The 27,320-nt window shown below is 45.7% G+C and overlaps 1 protein-coding gene across 1 annotated transcript in view; it reads left to right on the forward strand.

Annotated features, from left to right (window-relative positions):
* Positions 1-27,320, forward strand: part of TG (thyroglobulin) — a 426,102-nt gene that overhangs the window by 6,421 nt on the left and 392,361 nt on the right. The window contains exons 2-5 of the mRNA XM_040354673.1: positions 4,461-4,569; positions 6,733-6,830; positions 10,998-11,201; positions 20,918-21,077. Coding sequence (XP_040210607.1) covers positions 4,461-4,569; positions 6,733-6,830; positions 10,998-11,201; positions 20,918-21,077 — 571 coding nt within the window. The remainder of the gene's footprint in view (positions 1-4,460; positions 4,570-6,732; positions 6,831-10,997; positions 11,202-20,917; positions 21,078-27,320) is intronic.

The following is a 27,320-nucleotide window of genomic DNA, read 5'->3' on the forward strand; positions in this document are numbered from 1 at the left end:
GTTTAATACACTTTTCCGAATAATCGTAAATTCTAATATTCGTAAATTTGTAAAAATGCTTGTGCGCAATGGTGAACGCATACTTAGATCACGCCCACATAATGTAAACGGCGTTCAAACCACACATGTGAGGTATCGCCGAGAACGTTAGAGCGCCAGCAACAATTCTAGCGCTGGACCTCCTCTGTAACTCTAAACTGGCAACCTGTAGAAGTTTTTTAAGTGTCGCCTATGGAGATTTTTAAGTACCGCGTTTGTCGCCATTCCATGAGTGGGCGCAATTTTAAAGAGTGACATGTTTGGTATCTATGTACAGTATTTATCGGCATATACCGCACGCCGGCGTATAATGCGCACCCCAAGCTGAGAAGGGAAGTTTAGGGAAAAAACTTACATTTTGGATGTCTTGCCCGGCGTCCATCGGTGGCCTTGTCCAGAGTCCGTCTGCGGCCGTGCACGGGGTCCATTCAGCCTTGTCGGTGTCCATCTGCTGTCTTGCCCGGCGTCCATCGGCGGCCTTGTCCGGCGTCCGTCTGCGGCCTTGCTCTGGGTCCGTCCAGCCTTGTCGGTGTCCGTCTGCTGTCTTGCCCGGCGTCCGTTGGCGGCCTTGTCCGGCGTCCGTCTGCGGCCTTGTGGGTGTCTGTCTGCGGCGGGGTTCCGTCCAGCCTTGTGGGTGTCCATCTGCGGCGGTTGCAGCGTCGTGTGTTTGAATTTGGCGCGCTGTGCAGAGCCGGATTTCTTGCGCACTCGGCTCCTCTCGCGTGGCTGCGGGCGGAGCCGAGCGTGGCCGAGCCTAGCCGAGTGCGCAGTACACTCGGCTCGGCTCAGACAATGTCGGAGACAGCGGGGATCGGCGTATATCGCGCACCCACGATTTTCCCCTGATATTGAGGGGAAAAAAATGCGCGGTATACGCTGATAAATACGGTACTTGGCGTAACATTATCTTTCACATTATACAAAAATATTGGCTTATATATCGTGTTTTTTTCCCTAACTCATTAAAGTGTATTTTTCCCCCCAAAAAATTGTGTTTGAAAAATCACTTCCCAAAAACCGTGTGACTTAAAAAATTGCAACAACCGTCATTTTATTTTCTAAGACCTCTGCTAAAAAATATATACGGTATATATAATTCTAGGGGTTTTATGGTCTGGCTATAGGTGGACACCTTATATAATGCACCTCATCCCAAAATTATGATTAAGGAATTGGGGAGAAGAAACGGGACTATAGCGATGCCAATTAGATTAGATTTCAGACACAGTGGAGAACTCATGTATCTTTTAGTAAAAAAAATATACAAAAATGTTATTAGTTGATTATACAAAAGTTAATAAAATAAGAGCATTAACATTAAATCGATTTGTAGCAGGGTGACTCCAAGATGGTGGTTGCATCAGATGAAGGTTGAGAAAATCATACGAGGTCCCAACATGTTTCGCCCTTGGGGCTTCGTCAGGGGAAGTATGTCTCAGCCGTCTATACAAAAAAAAAGTAATTTTCTAGCAAAAAACACAGATTTTTAGATAAGAATGATATACCGCTCCAGATTGTGATCTGAACACGGACCTCCCCTGGATGAAGAAAGGGTGCTGGCTCCACATGCAATGGTCATGTAGTAAAGAAAATCCAGATAGCCACAGTCCAATACAATCACCTTTATTGGTATGAAAGACAGTCCAAGAAGTGCAGAAACAGCTGTAACTAACGCGTTTCACATCCCTCACTGGTGCTCAGTCATAGCTAAAGTGACATGGTGACACACGGCTATATATAGGTTAAATGACTGAAGTTGTCAACCTAAACCTGACCGTGTGTAGCTAATAAAACACACATGGAAGTGATTACGGCAATTTAAATGGCTAGAGTGAAAAAAAATAACACATATAATGCCAAAAAACTCAGAAATCGAAAATGACTTATTATAACTAGAACATGTTTAACCACTTGCCTACAGGGCCCCCACTTAAGGACTGCCTCCTGCACATATACGTCGGCAGAATGGCACGGCTGGGCACATCCATGTACAGGTACATCCTGTACTAGTACCCAGCCGTGGGTCGCGGGCGCGCTCCCGCGACCCGGTCCTAAGCTCCATGACCTGGACCGCGGGACTCGCGGACCCCGATCGCTGCTGGAGTCCCGCGATCGGTCCCCGGAGCTGAAGAACGGGGAGAGCTGTGTGTAAACACGGCTTCCCCGTTCTTCACTGTGGCGGCAGCATCGATCGAGTGATCCCTTTTATAGGGGGACACAATCGATGATGTCACACCTACAGCCACACCCCCCTACAGTTGTAAACACACTTCAGGTCACACATAACCCCTTCAGCGCCCCCTTGTGGTTAACTCCCAAACTGCAACTGTAATTTCCACAATAAACAATGCATTTTAAATGCATTTTTTGCTGTGAAAATTACAATGGTCCCAAAAATGTGTCAAAATTGTCCGAAGTGTCCGCCATAATGTCGCAGTCACGAAAAAAATCGCTGATCGCCTCCATTAGTAGTAAAAAAAAATAAAAAAAAAAAAATGCAATAAAACTATCCCCTATCCCTCTAAATTGTGCGCAAACCAACTGATTTTACCAAAAATAGGTAGAAGAATACGTATCGGCCTAAACTGAGGAAAATTATATTTTTATATATATTTTTGGGGGATATTTATTATAGCAAAAAGTTAAAAATATTGCATTTTTTTCAAAATTGACTATTTTTAGTTTATAGCGCAAACAATAAAAACCGCAGAAGTGATCAAATACCACCAAAAGAAAACTCTATTTGTGGGAAAAAAAAGACGCCAATTGTGTTTGGGAGCCACGTCGCACGACTGCGCAATTGTCAGTTAAAGCGACGCAGTGCTGAATCGCAAAAAGGGGCCTGGTCTTTTACCTGCATTTTGGTCCGGGGCTTAAGTGGTTAAACAAATGAAAAAGTATATATATATATATATAAATGAATGAAATAATATTAATAATAATAATTGGACCAAATCCAAATAAAGAAGCATATAAAGATAAACCAATTTAATTTGTAGACTAAAAAACATATATGATGACAAAATCACTTTCATTATCTATATACGTGAAAAGTAATCATAGTGTTGCAAAATTCTTAAAAATTCTTAATCATGAATCAATGTATGAATCAAATTAATTCAATAAGAACCAAATGGAAAAGCCCTTCTAATTGTATGTATCTAAATATCAAAAGATTTCACAAACATATAAAAATGTACGGTATAAAGAAAGGGGGTTGGTTTGGGACTTTGAATGAGGCATATGGTCAAACGAGCATTACCTCCATCCCTATTGATTAATAAGAAAAGGAGGGTTGGGACTTTGAAAATAAATACACAATATTACATAAATGTATTCATGAATTGCACATAAGACATGATACATTACAGATATGACAAGGTGATGTGCATATAACTGACAACAATAAAAAGTAAACATTTTAATTATTGCACATAGTGGATCAAATCCATGTACGGGATATGATATAAACGCACGATTAATAAAAAACGGCAGGACTGAGCCTCTTTCTGAGATTTGTTGTTTACAAGTTAAAAACTGCTTTTTTTTTTTTTTTTTTTTTTTTGCTAGAAAATTACTTAGAACGTACAAACATTATAAAAAAAAATTCTAACACCCTAGAGAATAAAATGGCGGTCGTTGCAATACTTTCTGTCACACTGTATTTGCTCAGCGGTCTTACAAGCGCACTTTTTTGGGAAAAAAATATATATTTTTTAGTTAAAAAAATAAGACAACAGTAAAGTTAGCCTAATTTATTTTTATAGTGTGAAAGATAATGTTACGCCGAGTAAATTGATACCCAACATGTCACGCTTCAAAATTGCGAGCGCTCGTGGAATGGTGACAAACTTTTACCCTTCAAAATCTCCATAGGCGACGTTTAAAAAAATCTACAGGTTGCATGTTTTGAGTTACAGAGGAGGTCTAGGGCTAGAATTATTGCTCTCGCTCTAACGATCACGGCGATACCTCACATGTGTGATTTGAACACTGTTTTCATATGCAGGCGCTTCGGCACGTGAGCTTGGTAGGACATGGCGCGTTTAAAACGTTTTTCTTTTTTTTATCTTATTTATTTAACCTTTTATTTTTATTTTTTACACTGTTCTTTCAAAAAAAAATTGTCACTTTGATTCCTATTACAAGGGATGTAATATACTTTGTAATGGAAAGAAAACATGACAGGTCCTCTTAAATATGAGATCTGAGGTCGAAAAGCATGACACCTTTTTTCTGATACTCCAGTTATGGAATATTACACCAGGTGTTCTCTGCTATGTATGATCATTCCATGTTTTTGCTTGACCTTGGGTTGGTTCACCCGAGACGATTCTTGGAGCTTTGCTGTAGCTAAACCCATGTCTGTCCTGATATCTTCCTAGTATGTTTGTTACTAGTACTGTTCTTCCTTCACGCAGAATATGAACTGGAGTCCCAGCCTTTGTTACCATGTGAGATTGCAAGAGAAAAATCCCTTTCTATTGGCGGAGACTACATCCCGCAGTGCTCGGAGGAAGGACTATACAGGTAATGGAGCGTCGTAGTAAACTGCTGAAGAGCAGCAATATATCACATACAGTGTTTTATGCATGTTTTTTTTATTGGGGGTAGAGTTATCAAGGATGCAGTGCACTCACCAAAATCTTCACTTAAGGGCTATTTTGCCCACTTTTATTAACAAAATCTTAACACAACAGGTTGCCAATGTAATGCCGCATACAGACGGTCATTTTTTGCGATGGAAAAAAAATGAAGTTTGAAGTGATGAAAAAAAACGACATTTTTGAAACTTCATTTTCAAAAACGATGTAGCATACACACCATCGTTTTGAAAAATGATGAACAACGTGACGGCACTCTAAAGGGGAAGTTCTATTCGCCTTGAGGCTGCTTTTAGCTGGTTACTTGTTAATAAAAGACGTTTAGTGCTTTTTTGTCTGTTACAGCGTGATGAATGTGCTGACTCCATTATGAATGGTAGTTTTACCTCCCGTCTCAAAACTTGCTTCTGGGCATGTGCGGGTTTAAAACGTCATTTTTGCCCACACACGATCATTTTTTATGACACAAAAAATGACATTTTAAAAAATGACATAAAAAATTCGAGCATGTTCGAATTTTTTTTTTGTCATTTTTCAGAAGACATAAAATGACATTTTGCCCACACACGATCATTTTAAATGACATTTTTAAAAATGTCATTTTATTTCATCACAAAAAATGACCGTCTGTACGCGGCATAAGAGTTATTCATCATGTATTTGCCACAACCAGTCCAGTAAGACCCCTTTCACACTGAGGTACTTTGCAGGCGCTATAACGCTAAAAACAGCGCCTGCAAAACGCCCTGAAAGAGCAGCTCGTTTCTCTCCAGTGTGAAAGCCCGGCAAAGCGGCGCTTTGCCGGCGCTTTTGACCCTTTCTCGGCCGCTAGTGGGGGTTAAAAGCGACTCGCTAGCGACTGAATAGCACCACAGAAACAACGGTAAAGCAACGCTAAAAATAGCGGTGCTTTACCACCAACGCCCCCACCATCCAATGTGAAAGGGGTCTAAGCCTCCTGGCTTTCCCCTACAACATGGCTGCTTTGGCCTCTTTCCGTCCCTCCGTGGACGATTCTCTCAAAGACTGTGCAAATACGCACACTACTTGTGTAGTCATTTGTCCTCAAGAGAGGAGATCTCCTCTGTCATCTAGAGCCCTGAGCTACAAAACCTTTGTGCACACTTAGTTACTTTAGTTACTCCCGAAAATCTTTTTTATTCATTTTGTTTCATTAAAAAATGCATTCGTCTGAAAATCTGAATTAATTAAGGTTGAATCTGTCATTGAAGGCTTATGGGGGCAGATCCACAGACGAAGTACGCCGGCGTATCTACTGATACGCCGGCGTATTTTCAAATTTCCCGTGTCGTATATTTAGTTTGAATCCTCAAACCAAGATACGACGGCATCTGGGTAAGATCTGACAGGCGTATGGCTTCGTACGCCTTCGGATCTTAGATGCAATACTTCGGCGCCCGCTGGGTGGAGTTCGCGTCGTTTTCCGCGTCGAGTATGCAAATTAGCGATTTACGACGATCCACGAACGTACGGGCGGCCGTCGCATTTTCTAACGTCGTCTGTAGTCGGCTTTTTCCGGCGTATAGTTAAAGCTGGTATTTTGCAGCGTATAGATAGACTTGCCATGTTAAGTATGGCCGTCGTTCCCGTTGTTTTTGCGTAAGTTGTCCGTGAATAGGGATGGACGTAACTCATGTCTAAGTTAAAAAAATGACGTTGTTGCAACGTCATTTCGCGCAAAGCACCGCGGGAAATTTCTGGACGACGCATGCGCAGTTCATTCGGCGCGGGGACGCGCTTCATTTAAATGAAACCCTCCCCCTACCTGCCGATTTGAATTCCGCCGCCAGAAATACACTACGCCGCCGTAACTTACGGCGCAAACTCGCTGAGGATTCGAATATACGCCAGGTAAGGTACGGCGGCGTAGTGTATCTCTGATACGCTGCGCTGGTCTAAATGTATGTGGATCTGGCCCATGGTGTCTGTCGAATGTTCTAAGAAGATTCAACGGAGCAGCTACAGTTTGCATGAAAGATCAGTAATAGCTTCTACATATAACTGCAGACCTGACTTTGATATGCTAACCTCCAATTACCCCTAACAGTGTTATCCTGATATATTGCAGAAACATGCAGTGCAACCGGAGAGGCACCAGCTGCTGGTGTGTAAATTCTGATGGGATGGAGGTAGCGGGCAGCAGACAAACGGCTTCTCCTCCTATATGTGAGTAGACATCATGGTTGTTATCCCATTTATATCACATCGCCACCCTTCTGGAAAATATGATATTGCAGCTAATTGTAATAAAATGGTCAGCTTTGTAATATGTCTACAATGTTCTCATTTAGCCAGATCAGTGGTCTCCAAACTGCTGCCCTGGGTCGGATGCGGCCCATTTCTTGATTGTATCTGCCCCCTGGGGCATCATTTCCTCCACCGTCATCAACAGTGGGGCATAGTTACTGCCAATAACACAGACAATGGGGCACTATTCTTCCCACTAACACCAATGATTAAACAGTATTACTGACACCAATGATGAGGCACTATATCTCCCTCTGTTACCAACGATGGGACACTATTACTCCCCCTAATACCAATAATGAGGCATTGTTTCCTCCCATTGATGCCAGGACATTTTCTTCTTCCGCTGGCCACAGTCTAGCCCTCCTTGGAAGAACAGTAAACTGGCCCTTTGTTTATAAAGTTTGGAGACCCCTCATCCAGACCACGGTGCAGCTTGTAGTAGTAAGCAATTTTCAACTGGACTTGTTCTCTAACGACGAAGAGGTTTCACTACCATCCAAGTGATTTCCTCTGTCTGTAGTGGGTTTTAGTGGGTACGAATGCTGGCTATGTTCCCGAAACCTATTTGAACTGAAGAAACCATTAGATGAGTGGTGAAAGGTCTTCAACCAACATTACAGAACAAGTCCAATTGAATGTGATGAATGACTACTTGCAGTTTTGTAAGCACAGTTGGTTATGTCTTTTGTCCCTTTATACCTGTACAGCCTTTACCTGATGCCCAATTAGAGCTTTAAGAGTTTGAGGTCGTGGAGCTTAACTGACAGGGCTGGTGCAAGGATTTTTGACACCCTAGATGAAACCTAATTTTGCCGTCCCCTTTGGCTCCACCCCTGACTCCACCCATTTGCCCTTCCCATGTATATGCTACCATTTTAATGAAGCGCCCATCAAATGCAGTCTCACCAGCGCCCATCAAATGCAGTCTCACCAGCGCCCATCAAATGCAGTCTCACCAGCGCCCATCCAATGAAGTCTCCTCGGCACCCATCAATGCAGCCTACCAGTGCCAATCAATTAATTTTTGCTTGCTTCCATTCATTCGGGAGTCGGGACACAGACACAGTCCTCCGACCACTGCTGCGCCTCTGGCGCTATGTGTGAATGGAGCGGTGGCTGCCTGTTGATGCATGAGACTTAGTTGCTTGCTGCAGAGAGTAGGAACACCGGTAGCTGGGCGCCCTAGGCAGCAGTTCGCCCTAGGCGGCTGCCTAGTTTGCCTAGTGGTAGCACCGGCCCTGTAAACTGATCCTATGTATGCATGACTACAAGGCTTACCCCAGGTAGTACCCCATCACTGGAAGTCTTTTATGCTTCTTATTACATCCAAACATGGGGAAAAGTCCCCCCATGGACTCCACCAAACAATACTAATAAACAACATCTTACAGGAAGACTGATTACTGAACTGTACTATGCAGGACTCTGTATCATCCCCAAAAAGAGCTCTACATTATATTCACAGTGGGGTTGTGTTAGCAAGGGGGCAAACCTTGTGATCCTGCCAGTACCACACTTCCTGTCCTAGGATGACAAAGTTCACTCACTGTACATTATCAATTATCTAGTGCTAATTTGCTATTGAAGATAATACAATAATGGGGGAAGAGGTTTAACAGTGGTGTGCAGCCGTTCCTTTTGGATCTACCGCATTGCGGTGGTGGGCCGTGGCGAGCGCCCATGTGTGGAGGCCATTAAGCTGTCTAAATCTCACCTGGAACAGTGTCTTTCTCTGCTATACAGGATGTTAGGATGTTATCAGCTCACAAAAATCCTGGCAAGATCAACAGATATTTCTTTGCACTTTGAAACAGATATCATGCAATGCTTCCAATGCTATATTTAATAGATCAAAAGAAAGCAAATAAGAGGTGTTCATTGTTAGGGTTTAAATACACTTTAATCCAGGTGTGCCCAACCAGTGACCCGAGACCTCCTGCTCCACATATACCCATATAGGGCCAGATTCACAGACAACTTATGCCGACGTATCTGTTGATACGCGGCGTAAGTTCAAGGATGCGCCGTCGTATCTATGCGCTGTATTCAGGAAACAGGATACGCCTGAATTTTGGCAAGATACGACCGACGTAAGTCTCCTACGCCGTCATATCTTGGGTGCATATTTACGCTGGCCGCTAGGGGCGCTTCCATTGATTTACGCGTTGAATATGTAAATGAGTTAGATACGCCAATTCACGAACGTACTTGCGCCCGTCGCAGTAAGCTATGCCGTTTACGTAAGGCGTACGTCCGGTGTAAAGTTACCCCTGCTATATGAGGCGCAGGTAATGCAAAGGCATGGACGTCGGAACAGCCGTTGAATTTTACGTCGTTTACGTAAGTCGTACGTGAATGGGGCTGGGCATAGGTTACGTTCATGTCACAGGCATTGAGCCGGCGTATGTTAGGGAGTAAATTCAACGTGGTTCTGAGCATGCGCGCGCATGCGCCGTTTGGTCGGCGCTTCATTTACATGGGGTCACGATTCATTCACTACCTGCCTACTTTGAATTAGGCGGGCTTATGCCGGCCCATTTACGTTACGCCGGACTACATATGGGAGCAAGTGCTTTGTGAATACTGTCCTTGCCTCTTAATGCCCCTCGACGGCGTAGCGCATATGAGATGCGCTACGCCTATCTAATGATGCGCCGATCTCTCTGAATCTGGCCCATAGTGTATATATGGGTATATGTGTTCTGCAGTGGTTATTGGGCTACTTTCACTGAGCCATAGACTCCTATTACCTGTGAGTTTTGTGTGCTTTCTGAAAGTGCACCACACTACAGGATATAATAGAAGTCTGTGGCAAAGTGCTAACCTGCAGCAAAGCCACAGGTGAACAACAGTGCATCAGTGTGGAAGCAGCCTTGGGCCCCTTTCACATGGTCCGTCCAACTCGATCGGACCCTCCATTCATCTCTAATTAGTAGCAGATGTAAATGGCCTTGTGTCTGTTTACAAACACCTACCTATACATTGCGCACCCCTGAACTCTATTCGTAGTGCACTCCTGATCCCTGCACTGTATTCATAGTACGCTTCTGATCCCTGCACTCTGTGCGAAGCACACGCCTGAACCCTGCGCTCTGTATGTAACACACTCCAAAACCCTGCACTCTGTGTTTTATGCACTCTGGAAGAATGACCCGTCAGTGGGAAAAATGCCCCATTAAATTGGTGGTCAGTGGTTAGAATGCCCCCATTACATTGTGGGTCAGTGGTAAGAATGCTCTACACTCTATATATAGCGCACTCCTAAACCCTGCACTCTGTACATAGCGCACTCCTGATCCCTGTATTCTATACATAGTGCACTCCTGATCCCTGTATTCTATACATAGCGCACTCCTGATCCCTGTTATCTATACCTAGCGCACTCCTGAAACTGGACTCTTTACGTAGCGCACTCCTGAACCCTGTGCTCTGTATGTAGCGCACTCCTGAACCCTACACTCCATACACAAGTACTCCTGATCCCTGCACTCTGTACATACCCCACTCCTGAACCTTGCACCCTGTACATAGCACACTTCGGAACCCTTCACTCTGTATGTAGCTCACTCCTGAACCCTGCGCTCTGTGTATTATGTACTCCTAAAGAATGACCAGCCAGTGGTAAGAATGCTTCCTTACATTGGTGATCAGTGGGTAAAATGCTCCCATCACATTGTGGATTAGGGGGGAAAATGAACCTTACACTGTTGATCAGTGGGTTGAATGGCCTTGTAACAGTTATGGTTTGAATGCTCCCCTTACAGACGGCTAAAAATATCTCTGGTGTCTTGCTGCTGGCTCCCCCAAGTAGCCCTGGCCCTGGAACTATGCAGGCACCACTAAATGGAAAATTAGTCAGACACAGCTCATGGAACCCCTAGCAACCTCTAGAGAGACCTTGGTTGAGAATGGCTGCTCTAAGAAATCGCATGTGGTAATCGCAGACATGTATACACAGAATGCTGTGACATACGGATTCTTGAAATATCCATTGTTCCAAGCAGGAAAATATTACATTTTAATGGCTTTTTATGATGTGGGAAATACCAATTGAATACTCATAGTGCTTCTTTCTTTCTATAGGCTTATCCTTTTGCCAACTCAAAAAGCAGCAGATCTTGGTCAGTGGATATATAAACAGCAGCTCGACTTCCTATATCCCACAATGTAAAAACTCCGGGGAATACGAAGATGTGCAATGCGATCGGCAGCTCAGAGAGTGCTGGTGTGTGGACAACGAGGGGATGGAGATCTATGGAACGCGACAGATTGGCAAACCAACACAATGTAAGTTTTACTATAATAAATATCGCATATACTATACTGTACATCTTTAGGACCTTGCTGGTACATTACATTTAACAGGAATCTGTAGCTAAACAATTATATAATTAAAATTAAAAACACATATGTAGTGCTACCCCCTCAGGAGCCGATGGGACGGCATGATTATGTTACCTCTACGATGTGTCTAGGGGTGAAGATGTCAATGATGAGAATAATGACGGAATGTCCAGACAGCAGGGTGACGTTTTCTGTGCTTTTATTACTGGTCCAACAATGACCAACAGTCAACTTGAGGTAGATAGAAATAGGTTGGTGAAAGGAGAATTTGCAGATTCAGGCCTATGGATAAACAGAAGCAGTCCTGCCTCCAATAGCTACTCTCACTTAGTCGCCACTTCAGCCGAAGTGGGTATAGTGTCCCTGGACAGGTCCCTCTCACAGGCCTGGCAGCCAGAGCATCACTTAGAACTTCTGGGAAGGAACAAGTCTCTGCCACCGACTTGGCTCTAGTAGGTTTAGGATTAGTAATGAGACCTCTGCCACAGGCCCAGTACTCATTAACATGGATATTGGAGCGAATCCTCCCAGTCAATAATTTGCCTGAACCTCCCTCAGGTAGACTTCTTATCTTTGGGGTCACCGACTGACAGTTTGCAGCATACAACCTGTCAGTGTCCGGCCACCCAGATCCCCGATGGATCGTCTAAGCCCTATTGGATCACCTGCCTCCGGGTTCACCTTAGACCAACTCCCCACCGAACAGCACAATTTGCTTGGGATCTTCCTCATAGAATGTGGGGAACCCAGTAAGTCACTGGGGTCCCTCTGCAGCATTAGTTGCTCCGGGCCATGAGGACCCAGAGTCAGGAACTCCACGTAGCACGTGCGCCCCGGCCTGGTAGGCCATATTGCCGGGGCCCGTGATGTGCGCACACCCTAAAGGTGGGTGTCGCACCTGGAACCATGAACGTGCGAAGACCCCACAAAATGGCGCCCGCCTCAGAAATACCCCTCCCCAGCATGCCCCTCTGATTGGCTGCTGAGGAAAGGCGCCTCCGTCTGGACCCCTCGGGTGCCACCTGCTATCCAAAGATGGAAAGGTATCCTTGGAACACATAATGATACCACAGGACAGCCCAGGGCTGGCAGCAGCCCAATTTAACAGATCAACTTGGATGAGAGCAAATAACTCTCTCATCCCCCAACTAAATTTGGCATAGCACCTGTACTGAAATATACACAGGCACTACACATATATAGGAAGTGATTTACCTGTCTTGTATTTGTATAGCACAAGCCTTTGTAATCTACCTGCACCCATTGTTTTATATGGGGGAAAAAGGCTATTGGTTCCATGATGGAACGTACACATTATGGCCAGTTTGTGGACACCTACCTATCACACCTATATAAGTTTGTTGGACATCCCATTTCGAAAAAAACATAGATATTAATTTAGAGTTGCCCACACTCTGTACCCTCTACTCTTCCGGGAAAGCTCTCTACAAGGACTTGGCATGTGTCTATGGGAATTTGTGCCCCTTCAGCCAGAAGAGCATTTGTGAGGTTAGGTACTTATGTTGGATGAGAAGACCTGGCTTGTAGTTGGTTTTCCACTTATCCCTGGAGATCAAAGATGAGTCAAGGGCTCTGTGTGGGCCACTTCAGTTCCTCCACACCAAACTCATAAAACCATGTCTTTATGGAGCTGGCTATGTGCACAGAAGCACAGTCATGCTGGAACAGAAAAGAGCCTTCCCCAAATTATTACCACAAGGTTAAAAGATCAGAATTCTCTACAACATCTTTGTATTCTGTAGCATAACCCGTACCATTTCCTGGAAACACCTAAACTAAGTAATTTAGAGGGGGTGTTCATATACTTTTGGCTGTATAGGTAGATCAGGTGTCCACAAACATTCATTATAGATTAAAATTCCCTCTGCACAGGGAAATATACTGAAATATTCATCTACAGACTGCAATAAATACAGTAACAAATCTATGAAAGAACAATTGTCACTGACAGTGGTCTGTATCCACTAAAAGAAGGACAGTCAAGATGATCCAGGAGGGTACCCCAGGCTGTGTGGAGCATTCTGAGTCTCAGTGTGCATAGGGGCATGTGATGGACCCCCGTAGTCAACGAGTCTGTTCGTCGTATCGCTCCTCTGTTCAGTACCACACAATCTCCAAGACCCCATAGCTTTCCTATTCACTAGTCGTAGTTCAGTGTAGGGTAAAACTTCAGACAGTTTATTAGAACCAGAATACAAGTCTTATATACAGTTAACTCTACTCTAACAATACATCTGTCCAGAAACATAAATTAACATGAGCTAATTAACTAATCCCTTACATCAGCCGATGTGACTCCCTAACTACAATACACATTATCATACAACACAGAACTCCTTCATACTACTGCAGGGTTAATTTTTTCGACGGGAAAACTGCCGGACAAAAAAAGAGAGCAGGATCTCTTTTTTCCTATCAGAAAAAAATCCTGGCGGGAAAACCGTTCATCTGTATGCTTTTCCGACAGGAAAAAAACACACATCGGCTCGTCGTAGTCTTTTATGTCACCGTATTCTTGGCAGTCAAAAGTTCATCGGACTTTTGTGTGACCGTGTGTTTGCAAGGCAGGCTTGAGAGGAATTCCGTCGGGAAAACCATCAGTTTTTTATCCAACGGAAAAAACAGTCGTGTGTACGAGGCATCAGAAGTTATACTAGACTAATTTACATTATAACAGACAACAGACAGACAGGTGGCTGGAGTTGATGACATTAGCTTCTAACAGTATGTGTCCCAACATTATGAATCAGTCCCTATTCCTAATATGTCATATCCAGGGTTCCCAGAGTCTGTGTGTCTTGGAGGGGCATGGACCTGAATCCAAAGTAACACCACCTCAAGGATCCCCAGGCATACAGCTCACAAAGAGCACCGCTTCCCCAAATGCCAGGGCCCATGATCGGTAGGCAAGAGGCTAGCATTCAGTATCCTTCAAAAGCCTCTGTCCCAGCTAGGTCTATCACAGGGCACACTTGAAGTCACTGATGACATGGGGTGCATACGTGGAGACATGGGGGAGCTCTTGGAATCTCACAGAATGCACAGAGCATTTGGAGTCACAGGGCATAATTGGGTACACTTCACAAGATGACACGGGGCAGGCTTGGAGTCACTTGGCTCACAGGGGTACACTTGAGGTCACTAGATGACATGGGGGAGCCCAGGGAGTCTCAGGACAGACAGGGGAGCATCTGGAGTCAGAGAGTGCACAGGGGTGCACTTGGAGACACTAGATGACACAGGGCACACTTGGAGACAGGGGTGCACAGGAAGTCACAAGGCACACACATGGGAGCACGCATGGGAGCATTTGGAGTCACAGTGGCACACTTGAGGTCACTAGATAATTTGGGGGTGCTCAGGGAGTATCAGGACAGACAGGGGAGCATCTGGAGTCACAGGGTGCACAGGGGTGCACTTGGAGACACTAGATGACACAGGGCACACTTGGAGACAGGGGTGCACAGGGAGTCACAAGGCACACACATGGGAGCATTTGGAGTCACAGGGGCACACTTGAGGTCACTAGATAATATGGGGGTGCTCAGGGAGTCTCAGGACAGACAGGGGAGCATCTGGAGTCACAGGGTGCACAGGAGTGAACTTAGAGACACTAGATGACACAGGGCAAACTTGGAGACACGTGGTGCACAGGGAGTCACAAGGCACACACAGGAGAGCATTTGAAGTCACACGGGCACACTTGAGGTCACTAGATGACATGGGAGTGCTCAGGGAGTCCCAGCTTAAACAGGGGAGCATCTGGAGTCACAAGGTGCACTTGGAAAAGCTTGGAGACGCTAGATGACACGGGGGGGGGGGGGCAATAAGCATGCTTGTATGCTTGTAACAGGTGGTAGTTGTCCACCTGTTACATATACCCTTTTTTGTCTACAAAGGATAGACTCTCCATTTGTTTGCTGCAGTGCTCACTATATCGCACTCATCCCTTAGCTCATCTCCCTCCCCCCCCCCCTCCCTCATTTCTTCTGTCACGTCCCTTTCCCCGTATCCTACACAGCGCAGGAGCTTTCACTCATTTTTTATGCTTGTATGCTTGTAGATGCCGGAGTGCACTTGGAGGCACAGGGGCACACTTGGGGTCACTAGATGACATTTGGGATGCACATGGGAGCGCTTGGAGGGGCAGAGGAACTTGCAGACATTGACAGCTGAAGAAGCATAGAGTACACTGAGGGCAGGAAGCAGGCATTGTGGAGACACAAGGACTCTGATGAACACAGGGACTCAGGAGGCTCAGAGGGGAATGAAGCAGCAGGCACAGGACACATTTTGGCACGGGAAAGCTTAGGCATATCAATGCTTATCTAAAAAGGAATCAGGGCATAGCAGCTTGCTTTGAGGCTCCCTTTGGCTGATAGAAACGTTGGACTGAGCTGTGATGATTCATTGAGTTCTGAAAATAACAGGTTTCTTCCAACACAACTGAGAGTGATACAATGCTTAATGCGTGCAAAGAAGGCAAGTGCTCCACCTGATGGATAGAGAGAAAACTACATAGTACAGTCCTGATCAAAAGTTTAAGACCACTTGAAAAATGGCAAAAAATCATATTTTACATTGTTGGATCTTAACAAGGTTCCAAGTAGAGCTTCAACATGCAACAAGAAGAAATGAGAGTGAGACAAAACATTTTTTGAGCATTTAATTAATTGAAAATAACGAATAAACTGAAACAGGCTGTTTTTCAGCTGATCAAAAGTTTAGGACCACACGTCTTTAAAAGGCCAAATCTGTGCAAAGATGTGGATTCATTGTCATTTTCTGTCTGGTAGTCACACGTTGTGATGGCAAAGGCAAAAAAACTCTCCCTTTTTGAACGTGGTCGAGTTGCTGAACTGCATAAGCAGGGTCTCTCACAGCGCGCCATTGCTGCTAAGGTGGGACGCAGTAAGACAGTCATTTGGAATTTCTTAAATGATCCTGAGGCCGCGTACACACGGTTGAACAGTTTCCGCGGACATGTCCGGCCGTGTGTACAGCCTAGCGGACAGGTTTCCAGCGGACAAAAGTTTCTTAGCAAGCTAAGAAACTTGTCCGCTGGAAACATGTCCGTCGGACATGTCCGATGGTTAGTACACCTAATCGGACATGTCCGCTGGTTATGACGTGTAACCAGTGTCCCGAAATCCCGCGCATGCGTCGGTGTCTTCTACGTCACCGCGTTCTCTGTCCGCGGGGATTTTGGTCTGATGGTGTGTACACACATCAGACCAAAAGCTCCCAGGAGACATGTCCGATGAAAACGGTCCGCGGACCGTTTTCATCGGACATGTCTTCTCGTGTGTACGGGGCCTGAGGGTTATGGAACAAAAAAGTCAAGTGGAAGACCCAAAAAAATGTCACCAGCACTGAGCCGAAGGATCCAATTGGCTGTCCGTCAAGACACTGGACGATCCTCGACCCAAATTAAGGCCCTTACTGGTGCTGACTGCAGGCCCATAACCATCAGACGGCATCTGAGACTGAAGGGCTTCAAAAACAAAAAACGTCTTCAAAAACCTCGTCTCCTTGAACGTCACAGAACTGCTCGTTTGGACTTTACAAGAGAGCACCAAACATGGGACATTCAAAGGTGGAAGAAAGTGTTATTCTCTGATGAGAAAAAATCAGTGGCGTATCCAAGGTATGGCAGCCATGGCAAGTACCATGGGCGCCATGTGGGGGGGGGCGACAAAAAAAGAAACAAAAAAAAATTCCCACCCACACCCGTCCTCCGAGTCCTGCGGGCTGCCTCCCACACTATAGCCCCCTGGTGAAGGCACAGCACTTCACTTGTAGTACTCTTACTTGGCTGGATGGCAGTGTTTTCGGAGAGTGACAGGTGCGGGCGCCCCCATGCTTGTAGATGAGTGTGACTGTCCAGACCATCGTGATTCGGCTAACTGGCGGTGGCGGAGGCGGAGCTTTCCTCCTCTGCGCGGCTTTCATCTTCCCCCCGAGCGGGTCGGTGACATCACGTGAGGTCGCCGTCACTGAGGAGAACTTCAGCTGACAGGAATTGGACTCTGGAACCCGAGCCCCCAAGCCAGGCAGCACTGCAGCAGCGGCAGCCTGCAGGTACAACATAGCTATCATCATGTGTATATGATGTGACAGTGTGCCAGGCCAGCCCACCTGCCAAGCAGCCAATCAAATATGGTGTCTGCTTGCTCAATATGGATGAAATAAACTGTAATTATGCATAGCCATAGATATCATAAATAATATGATTTGTGCAACAGCAGGTACTACTTGCACAAATCACTTTATTTATGATATCTATGGCTATGCATAATTATCATTTATTTAAACCATTTTGAGCAAGCAGACACCATATTTGATTGGCTGCTTGCTTCTGTTTGGACCTGTGCCTGGCACATTTATGACTTAGGCTATTTTCACACTGGGGCTTTGCGCCGTTGGCGGTAAAGCGCCAGTATTTTAACTGCGCTTTACTGTTGTTTTTGCGGCGCTATTCAGCCACTAGTGGGACGCCTCAAAGATGTGGCTGGCAGGACTTTTTTGAGCATCCTGCCAGCGCACCACTAGCTGCCCAAAAAGGGTTAAAACCACCCGCAAAGCGCCGCTTTGCTGGCGCTTTGCTGATGGTTCGGTGGCGCTGCCCATTGATATCAATGGGCAGGGGCACCTTAGAAGCAATGTGTACACTGTTCCTACAGCGCCACAAAGATGTGGCTAGCAGGACTTTTTTGAGCGTCCTGCCAGCGCACCGCTCCAGTGTGAAAGCCCTTGGGCTTTTACATTGGAGTAAGAAAAGAGACTCTTTTAGGGCGCTTTGCAGGGCTTTCCCTGAGTGCTTTCACACTGGAGCGGTGCGCTGGCAGGACATTAAAAAATGTCCTGCAAGCAGCATCTTTTAGGCGCTGTAGGAGCGGCTCCTAAAGCGCCCCTGCCCATTGAAATCAAAGTGGTGCTTTGCGGGCGTTTTTTTTACCTGTTCTCGGCCGCTAGCGAGGGTTGAAAGAGCCCCACTAGCGGCTGAATAGCGCCGCGAATAAGACAGTAAATCGCCGCTAAAAATAGTGTTGCTTTACCGCCAATGCCCCCACCTCCCAAGTGTGAAAGAGGCCTTAAAGCAGGGCTCAAGTCCTGTGGGAACACGTGGGAACGGGGTTCCTGCACTTTTTTCACAGCAGGAACTCGGTTCCCTTTTCAGGACTAGAGCAGCCGAGCCGCCCGAGCCAATCCTTCACTAAGCAGCGATGCCCAGCTCGAGTCATTGTCAGGGGCAGGCGAACCTTAGTAATCCTTTATGTTACTGGCCGCTTCCTGTATATGGATTCATCGGGTAGTGTGCGGGTATTCCATCACTTCCTCGATGCCGCAATGTCTCCTGGGAGCTTTTGTCATTTTTCCCAGGAGACATTGCGGAGGTCTGCAGCGAGTTATCGCGGGATTTAGAAAGAACTTGCTTCTTTCTAAATCCTGCGATAACTTGCGGCAGACCTCCGCAATGTCTCCTGGGAACAATGACAAAAGCTCCCAGGAGACATTGCGGCATCGAGGAAGTGATGGAATACCCGCACACTACCCAATGAATCCATATACAGGAAGCGGCCAGTAACATAAAGGATTACTAAGGTACAGTGGATCGGAAAAAAACATGCGGTTTAGTAATTATGCATATGAGCGTATAATTTTTTTTTTTGGTGGGAGAGTGGATCTTGGGTGGGAGTTCCCACACTTTTTTCCCAGGACTTGACCCCTGCCTTAAAGTCATCATAATGTGCGATTGTGCGTGTGTGCTAAGCAGACAGTGTCAGAGGCGTTGGCGCAGCAGTGTCGAGGACTGTATCCATTATGAGGAAACATCCCCTGCACTGCTGCGTGTCCCTGATCATCACAGTGCCACTGCCAGTGAGTGTGACCTGTCTGTGTTCCACTGCGTGCAGTCACTGTCTCTGATGTTCCGTTCCACTCTGCCTTTCTGCCCAGTGCTGTTCCCGTACACTGCATGATCCGCCCCCAAGGAGGCCACTCTCTCTCCCTAATGCTAAGTGCCCATACACCACACGATTCCTCCGCATTTCTGTGTGCTTTTATTACTGCATTTTTGGGTGCTGGTAAGGCCGCATTTATGGGTGCTGTTACCACATTTATGGGTGCTGATGTTACTGCATTTATGGGCGCTGATGTTACTGCTTTTATGGGTGCTGATGTTACTGCTTTTATGGGTGCTGATGTTACTGCTTTTATAGGTGCTGATAAGGCCGCATTTATGGGTGCTGATATTACTGCATTTATTTGTGCTGATGTTACTGCATTTATGGGTGCTGATGTTACTGCAATTATAGGTGCTAATGTTACTGCATTTATGGGTGCTGATGTTACTGCATTTATGGGTGCTGATGTTACTGCATTTATGGGTGCTGATGTTACTGCATTTATGGGTGCTGATGTTACTGCTTTTATGGGTGCTGATGAGGCCGCATTTATGGGTGCTGATAAGACCGCATTTATGGGTGCTGATAAGACCGCATTTATGGGTGCTGATGGTACTGCATTTATGGGTGCTGATGGTACTGCATTTATGGGTGCTGATGGTACTGCATTTATGGGTGTTGATATAAGAGAAGAAACAGAAAAAATTACTTTGAGCAGATCATAGACCAGTTTGCATCAGTGAAAGCAAGGAAGGGGCAGTTGTAATTTTAATGTAGTGCCAATCCATAATTTGTTAATGGGAAGATTAAAGAGTTTTGTCAGCTGTTTTTTTTGTTAAGGTTATCTGAAAGATGGGTTTCTAATGTTTTGACAGGGGCGCAGTTTTAGTGCTTGCCATAGGCGCCATTTTCACTAGATACGCCTCTGGAAAAATTGTAACCTTGATGGTCCTGATGGTTTCCAACGTTACTGGCATGACAAGCAGATCCCACCGGAGATTTTTTCTACCGCTACAGTGGAGGGGGCGCCATATTGGTCTGGGGTGCTTTTTCCTTCAGTGGAACAATGGAGCTTCAGGAAGTGAAGGGACATCAAATGGCCGCTGGCTATGTCCAGATGTTGCAGAGAGCATTCCTCATGACTGAGGGCCCTCGTCTGTGTGGTAACGACTGGGTTTTTCAACAGGACAACGCTACAGTACACAATGCCCGCAGGACAAGGGACTACTTCCAGGTGAATAACATCACTCTTTTGGCCCATCCTGCGTGTTCCCCTGATCTAAATCTAATTGAGAACCTTTGGGGATGGATGGCAAGGGAAGTTTACAAAAATGGAGAACAGTTCCAGACAGTAGATGGCCTTCGTGCGGCTGTCTTCACCACTTGGAGAAATGTTCCCACTCACCTCATGGAAACGCGAGGCATCAAGCATGCTGAAACCAATTTTTGAAGTGATCAACAATAACGGCGGACTTACTCATTACTGAGTTCATGTTTGGAAGTTGGATTTCTGTTTTAGGGGGGTTTAGTTTTTTTTGGAGGTGTGGTCCTAAACTTTTGATCAGCTGAAAAACAGCCTGTTTCAGTTTATTCGTTGTTTTGTTTTCATTAAATTGAATGCTCAAATTTTTTTATATAGCAAACCACAAAACACATCTCTCTAAGCCCATACAGCCAGGTCATTTGAAGCCTCCATACAGGCAAATGTTTGACTTTTGAATGATTTCACAGGTCCAAAGAGATGTGCCGTCAGAGATCGGCGGATTCTGCATGATGTTGGGGAGAAGGTCCCCCCTCATTGTTCTGAGGATGGTGGATTTCAGCCTGTCCAGTGTAAACTCGTCAATACAACAGACCAGATGGTTGTTGACCTTGTGACAACGTTCAGCAGGTAAGTGTCTACAAACATTTGTGTGAAGGGATGAAAACTGCATTAGGTTTAACTCGGGGCAAACAGCCAAACACAGAGGTGAAATATGGTACATATAGGCCCAGATTCTCATACATTAGCGTTGCTCCTGGGCAGCGTAATGTATGAGCTCTACGTTTCACCGCCGCAGGTCTACAGGTTTAAATCCTGATTCTCAGAACACTTACCTGTAAACTTGCGGCGGTGTAGCGTTAGATTGCTCGGCGCAAGCCCGCCCAATTCAAATGGGGCGGGCACCATTTAAATTAGGCGCGCTCCCGCGCCGAGCGTACTGCGCATGCTCCGTCGGGTAAATTACCCGACGTGCATTGCGCTAAATGACGTCGCCCCGACGTCATTTGCCTAGATGTATACGTAAATGGCGTCCAGCGCCATTCACGGACGTCTTACGCAAACGACGTAATTTTTATTCAATTCGACGCGGGAACGACGGCCATAGTTAACATTGGTTGCGCCTGCTAATTAGCAGGGGCAACCTTACGCGTCGGGTACGCTACGCAAACTACGTTAATTCGCTGCGTCGACCTCGCGTATGTTCGGGAATCGCCGTACTTACCTCATTTGCATAGACGACGGGGAAAAGCGACGATGCGACACCTAGCGGCAGGAAAAAAAATTACTTTTAAGATCTGACAGCGTAACAGCCTTACGCTTGTCAGATCTAATGGGTACCTATGCGCAACTGATTCTGAGAATCAGTCGCATAGATACCCGGGGCCAGATGAGGTGTTACGACGGCGCTAATGGTGTTGCGCCGTCGTAACGCCTTTGAGAATCTGGGCCATACTGTATGAGAGCTGTTTTACATAGATGGTAAGGTTGAATAAAAACAAAAGTCCATCCAGTTCAACCTGTGTGGGTGTTTGTTTTCGTGTAGATAATTATTTCCCATATCCCTGTATATTGTGTTCAATAAGATGCACGTCCAAGTGTCTTTTGAAACTATGAATACTTCCTGTTGACACCACTGATTGTGGAAGAGAGTTCCACATCCTTACCATCCTGACAGTGAAAAACCCCCTACGCAGCTTAAAGGAGTTTTAAAGGTACAATTTTTTTTCCTAAATGGCTTCCTTTACCTTAGTGCAATCCTCCTTCACTTACCTCATCCTTCCATTTTGCTTTTAAATGTCCTTATTTCTTCTGAGAAATCCTCACTTCCTGTTCTTCTGTCTGTAACTCCACACAGTAATGCGAGGCTTTCTCCCTGGTGTGGAGTGTCGTGCTCGCCCCCTCCCTTTGACTACAGGAGAGTCAGGACGCCCACTAACTCACAGCTCCTTTCTCTATCTGCAACGTAGAGAGTGTCCTGACTCTCCTGTAGGGAGGGGGCGAGCACGACACTCCACACCAGGGAGAAAGCCTTGCATTACGGTGTGTAGTTACAGACAGAAGAACAGGAAGTGAGGATTTCTCAGAAGAAATAAGGACATTTAAAAGCAAAATGGAAGGATGAGGTAAGTGAAGGAGGACTGCACTAAGGTAAAGGAAGATATTTAGGGAAAAAAAATTACCATTACAACCACTTTAAGGTAAACCGCTTCTCTTCCAGTCTCATCGTGTGGCCCCTTGTCTTCTTAAGCCTCGTACACACGATTCCAACGGGAATTTTGTGATGGCAGGCTGTTGTCGGAAAATCCGACCGTTTGTTTGCTCCATCGGACAATTGTTGTCGGATTTTCCGCCAAACAAATGTTTTATATGTGTGTCTTGTCGGACAAGTCCGTCAGACAAAAATCCAAAGTACAAACACGCATGCTCAGAAGCAATGCTCTCCTTAACACAACATTAGCAGAAGTTGCCGAAAGGGTGGCGCTAAAGAGCTGAAAAAAACACGTAGTTTCATGTTTGTTGGCCAACAATTCTCTGCCGTTTGTATGCAAGACAAGTTCACGGCCAACATTCTTCGGACAAAAGTCCTACGCTTTGTCCAATGGAAATCCGATCGTGTGTACGAGGTGTTACACTCCACCCAAAAGTGGAACTTCCGCTTTAAGCACTCTGCTTCAGTCTGAGCTCTTCTGTACTGGGGCAGCGAAAGGCTGATAATTCTAGGACCATTATTCATGGTTAACTCTAAACTGGTGACCTGTGAAGTTTTTTTAAAGTGTCAACTATGGAAAGTTTTGTGTGCCTGAAGTTTGTTGCTTTTTGCACGCAATTTTAAGTCTTGACCTGTTTGGTATCTGTTTACTTGACACGACCTTATCTTTTATATTTTACCAGTTTGGTAATATATTGTATGGGGTAGATTCACGTACGGCGGCGCTTCTTAAGGTCGGCGTAGCGCATCTCATATACGCTACGCCGCCTTAAGTTAGAGAGGCAAGTACAGTATTCACAAAGAACTTGCGCCCTAAGTTACGGCGGCGTATCGTAAATGGGCCGGCGTAAGCGCACATAATTCAAACTAGGCTGTAGTGGGCATGTTGTATGCTAATGAATTGTGACCTCACGTAAATGATGCGCCTAACGAACGGCGCATGCGCCGTCCGTGGACGTATCCCAGTGCGCATGCTCAAACTTACGTCGCAAATACTCAATGCTTTCGACGTGAACGTAACTTACGCCCAGCCCCATTCACGGACGACTTACGCAAACGACGAAAAACGTGGAATATTCTACGCTGATCCGACGTCCATACTTAACATTGGCTGCGCCATCTTTTTGGTGGTTTATCTTTACGCCTGAAAACGCCTTACGTAAACGGCGTATCTTACATGCGACGGGCGAGCGTAGGTTCGTGAATAGGCGTATCTACATATTTACATATTCTCGGCGTAAATCGACGTACACCCCCCTAGCGGCCAGTGTAAATATGCAACTAAGATACGACGGCGTAGGAGAGTTACGCCGGTCGTATCTTAGCAACATTTAGGCGTATCTCAATTTGAGCATACGCTTAAAGATACAACGGCGCGGATTCGGACTTACGACGGCGTATCTACTGATACGTCCGTCGTAAGTCTTTCTGAATCTAGCCCTATGTGTTTGCACTAAAATATACTGTAGTGTATTTATTTATTTTTTTACTAAAATTAAGTGTTTATATTATCGTTTTTATTGGCGTATACCGCGCACTTTTTTCCCCTTAAAATCAGGGGAAAATCGTGGGTGCACGATATACGCCGATCCCTGCTGTCTCCGACATTGTCCGAGCCGAGTGTACTGTGCACTCGGCTAGGCTCGGCTCCACCCGCAGCAATGCGAGAGGAGCCGAGACAAGCCAAGAGGAGTCGAACACACAGGAAATCCGGTTCCTCTAGGCGCGTGCCAAAATCGAAAAACGAACACCGGACACCGGAGATGCTCACCTGGATGGAGGCCGCAGACGGACACGCTGGACGAGACGGACACCTGGATGGAGGCCGCAGACGGACACGCTGGACGGAGACGGACACCTGGATGGAGGCCGCAGAAAGACACACTGGACAGAGACGGACACCTGGATGGAGGCCGCAGAAAGACACACTGGACAGAGACGGACACCTGGATGGAGGCCGCAGAAAGACACACTGGACAGAGACGGACACCTGGATGGAGGCCGCAGACGGACACACTGGACGGAGACGGACACCTGGATGGAAGCAGCAGACGGACACGCTGGACGGAGACGGACACCTGGATGGAGGCCGCAGAAAGACACACTGGACAGAGACGGACACCTGGATGGAGGCCGCAGACGGACACGCTGGACGGAGACGGACACCTGGATGGAAGCAGCAGACGGACACGCTGGACGGAGACGGACACCTGGATGGAGGCCGCAGACGGACACGCTGGACGGAGACGGACACCTGGATGGAGGCCGCAGACGGACACGCTGGACGGAGACGGACACCTGGATGGAGGCCGCAGACGGACACGCTGGACGGAGACGGACACCTGGATGGAGGCCGCAGACAGACACGCTGGACGGAGACGGACACCTGGATGGAGGCCGCAGACGGACACCTCCAAAGCCGCAGGCGGACCCCGCGCAAGGAAGCCGCAGACGGACACCCACAAGGCCGCCGATGGACGCAGGGCAAAAATGTAAGTTTTCTTTTTTTTTCTTTTTTACCTTGCTGAGCTTGGGGTGCGCGTTATACACCGGGGCGCGGTATACCCCGATAAATACGGTATGTGATAACATTTTGCACGAATATCACGTGACATAATTGTTTTCCAGTAGATATGAATAAGTGTTGCGCAAACCAAAAATAAAATAAAATAAAACTGATACGTAAAACCGATAACTTCAAGTGATCTGAGATAAAAAATAAATAATCAAATGATCAAACAGGTCAGTGCATAAAAGTATTACAAATAAAGTGCATAGGTGTTAAAAAGTGAATAATAGTCCGTATCAGGTGACAAATAAAGTGCCCAGTTTTTCTTCCTTCAGTGTCGGCAGCTTCAGTGTGACAACATAAAGACAAATGTTGTGCTTCCCCCCGATAGTGACACCTCCGTGCTCCCAGTATTCTCATCTTAATAAGTAATCAAATACGCTTTTGATTACATGTAAAAATCCTCCTCCATCGATGCTAGCCCATTTGTAGTCCTTCTCAGCTGATTTGGATATCCTATGGGGGTGGTCCCTTTAAGACTCCCTCACATGCGCTTATCCATATGTTAGGGCAGAAACAAAGAAGCCTCCCTAGTGTAATATAGCTAATAAAATACATTTTTATTAAGGCAATAACTCTTACATTAAAAAAAAGCAGTAACAACGTCTTTGGTATTATATACGCAGCATGAAAATACTCTCTGAGCATCACTTCCGTTCCGGGATTCCTTACGCGTTACGTTATGACTTCATCAGGGGGACCTGCAAAGGCTTTTAAAGTGTAAACTATGGAAACGTATTTACCCGACGTTTGTTGCTTTTTGACGAGCGCACGCAATTTTAAGTCTTGATAAGTTTGGTATCTATTTACTCGACACAACCTCATCTTTTATATTTTACCAGTTTGGTAATATATTGCATGTGTTTGCACTAAAATAAACTATTATTTATTTTTTGCTGGAAAAAAGTGTCCATGTTATGTGATAAGCCTTCGCACTAATATCATGTGACATAAAAAAAATTCAGCTACCGTCCTTTATCTCTTATGCCGCGTACACACGACCGTTTTTCGGGTTCTAAAAATTTTAGTTTTTAAGGGTCTAGAAAAACAAAGTTTTTTTCAACCCGATCATTAAAACGGCCTTGCCTACACACGATCGTGAAAAAAAAATGCTCTAGCAAAGCTTGGTGACGTACAACACGCACAACGGCACCAGGGCTGATCTGCCCTATGGGCTCACTATGCAAGCCGCTTAGGGCCCCACAAAGCTGTGGAGGGCCCCCAAAGATACTAGAGGCCCCGCTTGGTGAGAAGTCATTTTCGGCCCCTCACTAAACTCACTGGCTGCATGGGAGAAGAGGTAAGAAGTCAAGTCAGCACCCCCTGCTTCTCACTTTAATGTAAGATGTCATTTCAGACAGCAGAACTGCCCCTCCCCTGCTTCTTAACTTTAATCTTTAATGTGACATGTCACTGTCAGCAGCGCACCTCCCCCCCCCCCCCGCTTCTCAACATTAATGTGACATGTCATTTTGCTTAGGGCCCCAGGCAGGTCAGGATCGACAGTGGACGGCACTATAAAGGGGAAGTTCCATGCGGATGGCGCCACCCCTGGGGTTGCTTTAGCTGATTCCGTGTTAGTAAAAGACGATTCTCGCTTTTCTGTCTGTTACAGCGTGATGAATGTGCTTACTCCATTACGAACGGTAGTTTGACCAGAACGAGCGCTCCCGTCTCATAACTTGCTTCTGAGCATGCGTGTTTTTTTCACGCCGTTAAAGCCCACACACGACCATTTTTTACAACCTTAAAAACGATGTGAAAAATTAGAGCACGTTCGAAATTTTTAATGGCCATTTTTTAGATCGTGAAAAATGCTCTGAAGCACAAAAAAAACGAAAAACAGTCGTGTGTATGTGGCATTAGGGTCTGATTTCAGAAAATATATAATCTTTGGGTGTTTTAAAGAATCTTCAGGCCTAAAGTGTGCATTCTAATATATTTAGGGGCCCGGATGGCAACCCCCTTTAAAAAAAAATAAATATTTTTTTTTTTTTTTTTTTAGGGGTCCCCTTTTTTTTATTTATTTTTTATAAAAAATATATATATATTTTTTAATATATTTTTATTTTAATTTTTATTAAAGGGCCAT

Source organism: Rana temporaria, chromosome 5, assembly GCF_905171775.1.
Source record: "Rana temporaria chromosome 5, aRanTem1.1, whole genome shotgun sequence".
Classification (NCBI taxonomy): Eukaryota; Metazoa; Chordata; class Amphibia; order Anura; family Ranidae; genus Rana; species Rana temporaria.